Genomic DNA, 4,113 nt, shown 5'->3' with positions numbered 1-4,113 from the left:
TCCATGCTGTGCTATGTGTCCAGGGGGTGGGGGTGGGCGAAAAGGAGGGCGGTTTTTTCTTTGGGTCTCGGGGGAATAATCTCCTCAGTCTCATCAGAACGTTATTCCGCTGTCCGAAAAAGGAACACTTGACTTTAAAGTCACACCTGACATCTTCACGACGACGATAAAAAATAATAATAATATTAAAAAAATAGCAAAGTGGAGCCCAGGGGGGGATGGTTTCCGACGGGAAGGCTTCCCCGGCCTCAAGTTTAGTCCAGGGGAAAAAAAAATATATATATACAAAAAAGAAAAAGGAAAAAAGTCGAGCTTTTCTATAAACTCTGCCCACCCCACCCCACCCCACCCCACGTAAATACAAGAATCTGAGGGAGGGGAATTTTTTTTTTTTGCCTTGAAAGCTGAGACGGCGGTTGAGAAATCTGGCAAACGGCTGAGTAGAATAAAATAAGAGAAGGAGGGGAAAAAACAACACAACACGCTGTGTATAATTCCAGGCACCGGTGGGTGGGGAGAGCGAGGGACGAGGACGCCCTCACCTGAGGAGGAAGGCGGCAGTGCTTGGCTACTACCCCAGGGCGCCAGAACAGCGGGGCCTTCCCCGGGGAGTTCCGTAAAAGCCAGCTGCTGGGAATGGGCCGGGGCAGTTAAGAGACCGAAGGGCAGGCACCCCCACCCCCACCCCAAGGGCATCTGTCCACTTTGCCCAGTGGGCATGGAGATGCTCGGGGCTCCCAACCCATCCCACATCTCTCGAGGACACCTGGGCATGTTGGTACACGCGCCCACCCGCGGCTGGCGGTGACGGTGAGCGGAAACGACAGGTGCGGGGGTTGGCGGGGCCAGCTGGAGAGCTTTGCTGTGGCTGGGAAAGGGAGCACGGAGCAGGCTCCTGCTCAGATGGGGAAGCCGCACATGGGGGGGGGGGGTGCCGGAGGCTGTTTCGACCGGGTGGGACAGGAGAGGGGCTGGTGGGGAGCCAGAGGTGATCGGGAGGAGCACCCGGGAGGCTCGGGACCACAAAGCGGTGGAGCCACAGGGAGCGGGAGGTCTGGCGAAAGGACAGGTATCCTCAAGGCCCAGGCCAGCTGCTCTGTCCAAGAGGGGAAGGCGAAAACGATCTCGCCCATGCCATCTGTGTCCCTTTGCAATAACCCCCTGCCGCTAAAAAAAGAAAAGAAAAAGGGGTGTGGGGGGGGGGGGGGGGGGGGGGGGGCTTCCGAGCACGGACTTGAGAAAGGGGAGGGGACAGCACGGGACCCACAGTGTCAGGTCACCCCACCTGCGGAAGGAAAGGCCACTCTCGTTCTTATGGGGGTCCGGAGTCGCCGGATAGCGGCCCCCGCTTGTCGCCTCCGGGAGGGTCTTAACTCTTTCATCCCTTCTCAAAGGGGGGCGGGAGTGTCTCTTCCGACTGTCTCTTCCAAATTCTCCCTCCCTCCCCTTTACAAATTTATGTCCATGTTAAAACGACACCTAATTCTCGGGGCGAGGAGCTTGGCTCGACGTGCCCCTGCAGGAAGAGGCCGCGGAAGTCTGGCATGGACCCCCTGGGAGGAGAGGGCGCCTAAGAAAGGCTGGTCCATGCGGCGTGGGGAGGAAGGCTTGAGCCGGCCCGGCCCTCCTCGCTCCCTCGAGATCAGGACGGCGCAGAAAGCCACGCTCCGACGCAACCCCCAGGGCTCTACTCCCCTCCCCCCGTTTCTGTGAACAAAACCCGCGGCTTCCGAAGCGGCGAGACTCAAGCGCCACCCGACTGTCATCTCCGGAGAGGTGTAGAAAAAAATTATTTGCGCGAGAGAGGAGGAGGAGGAGGAGGAGGAAGCGGCGGCCTCACGGGGACCCTGCCGCTCTGCCGTCACTGCTCCAGCGTCACGACTTCCACTGCCTGGCCATCCATCGTGACGGTGCTGTCCGTTATCCGTGCGGCCACAGGGGCCATGGCGACCTGAACGGGACCGTTGCCCTGGGCGAGGCTGGTGACCACCGTCTGGTACATGCTCACGGGGATCTGGACGAGTCCTGCGGGGGGCGAGAGAGGGGAGAGAAGGTTAGTTGGGTGCCGGCAAGGCGTCGGATCTATCCCCCGTTCCTAGAAGCTGGTCTGCCCGCTGCCGTGTGAACTCAACGTTGGTCTGATCCAGCCGGGCTCTTGTGTTCTTATGCCATTATGTGCGACAGAGAGGTGACCGCTGGCGGAGCACACAGCTCCGGGAGACTAGGGCAAGAGAGTCAAGGTCAGGCACAAGAATCCGGGCCGGAACCAAGATCGCATACCAATTTGGCTCGAGTTCCCTCTAAGCCGAGTTAGTGTGAGCTGACTCACAGCTTTTTTAGCCTCCAGCTCACACATTTTTGTCTCGGCTCAGGAAGTAGGGCTCCAGAGCCGACGGATTTATGCAGTAGCCAAATCGCTTGCTCACAACTTTAATGCCAGGAGCTCACCAAGTAGGATTTTTGCTCACAAGACCCCACAGCTTAGGGGGAGAATTGCTTGGGACGAAAGTCCTTTCTGAGGAGGAGGAGGAGGAGATTGGATTTATACCCCGCCCTTCACTTGGAGTCCCAGAGCGGCTTACAAACGCCTTTCCCTTCCCCTCCCCACTACAGACACCCTGCGAGGTCGGTGGGGCTGAGAGAGCTCTGACAGAAACTGCTTTTTTTTCAAAAACAGCTCTTGTCAGAACTATGGCTTGCCCAAGGTCATCCAGCAGGTGCAAGTGGAGGAGCGGGGAATCAAACCCGGTTCTCCCAGATTAGAGTCCGCGCACTTAAACACTACACCGAGAGATTGGATTTATACCCTGCCCTTCACTCAGTCTCAGAGTGCCTTACAAACTCCATTCCCTTCCCCTCCCCACCCTGTGAGGTAGGTGGGGCTGAGAGAGCTCTTTTGAGGACTGCTCCTGGGAGAAAACTTGTGACTGACCCAAGGTCACACCAGCAGCTGCATGGGGAGGAGTGGGGAATCAAACCCGGTTCTCCCAGATTAGTCTACGCACTTAACCACGACACCAAACTGGCTCTCTGGTGTAGCTGGCACATAGACGCACGCATGAGACACCGTAAAGGACAGCTTAACCACGACACCAAACTGGCTGACCCTCTGGCCAGGGTCATACTGTAGGACGGGGAGGTCCAAACTCAGTTGGATGGGGGAGAGCTCTTCTTGGGCACTGGATCCAAGGCAATAAAACAACCCCCCCTACCCCAAAAAAGCCACTTTGCCACGGGTAGCCTCCTGAGCTGGTGGCACCAGGCTGGCCCTGGAAGGGCTTTCTAGCCACAGGGAGCGCTTTCGTCCGCTGCTCCAGTTCAGGCTTCGTGACCCCTGAAGATCGCCGCGGAATGCCACCGGGTGTCCCCGGCTCACTCTGCTCTACGGGCAGGAAAGCTTACATCTAAAGCGCTCTGGGCTGGCATCCGAGGCAGCTCCAAATGTGACAGCAGGAGGCCCCGCCCCGGTGGCTCTTCCTCAGGTCACCGCAAAGCCCTTGCTGTCCCGCCCGGCCACAGAAACCCCACCCGGGAAAGCAGAGGGAGCCCTGCGGCGTCTGGACCCCGGCACAAGGCAGCCGCGTGGGCGTCTGAAAAGTCACATTGCTGGGCCCGGGGGGTGGGGGTGGTGTTGTGTCACAAAACCCACCGGGAGACGACTCTGAAATGAATGCTCTGGAGGCGACCAGGACCCGGAATGGATTCCCGAGAGGGAGGCGGATCGCGCGCGCGTCAACATTTGCAGTGGCGTGTGCGCATGTCGCGAGAGAAGCGGGAGGGAGAAATGTAGGATCTTAGGGGGTCCTGAATCAAGGAAGGATCCACAGCCCCTCTCCCCCACCTTCTGTACAGGCCGCCATGTGATACAGCTGGGGGAGAGGGGCCGTTCCCTCCCTGATAGGTTTCAGACTTCACAAGACTTTCCCGCAAGACTGCAGGGGTCATTTCGTGCAGGAGCACACAGGAGCGGAGCTCCGGCAGTAAAGAGCCCAGGGGGCGGGCACATGCAACAAGCCCCGCCCCCTGCTCCCAGCAGCCCTCAGTCAGAGCAAGAAGCAGCCAGGTAAGTTGCAGAGCCCCCCCCCCCGGCGCACACACGCCCAGAGCACACTT

At 58.9% G+C, this 4,113-nt stretch overlaps 1 protein-coding gene across 1 annotated transcript in view; it reads right to left on the bottom strand.

Moving 5' to 3' along the window:
- Window positions 1–1,801: 1,801 nt before the first annotated feature.
- NRF1 (nuclear respiratory factor 1) overlaps window positions 1,802–4,113 on the bottom strand; it is a 76,949-nt gene continuing 74,637 nt past the window's right edge. The window contains 1 exon segment of the mRNA XM_015426728.1: window positions 1,802–2,025. Within this exon segment, the coding sequence (XP_015282214.1) occupies window positions 1,862–2,025 (164 nt within the window). The 3' untranslated portion in view covers window positions 1,802–1,861.

Source organism: Gekko japonicus, unplaced genomic scaffold (assembly GCF_001447785.1).
Source record: "Gekko japonicus isolate JY-2015 unplaced genomic scaffold, Gekko_japonicus_V1.1 scaffold3431, whole genome shotgun sequence".
In the NCBI taxonomy this organism is placed as follows: Eukaryota; Metazoa; Chordata; class Lepidosauria; order Squamata; family Gekkonidae; genus Gekko; species Gekko japonicus.
This window is presented reverse-complemented; position numbering and strand designations above follow the sequence as displayed.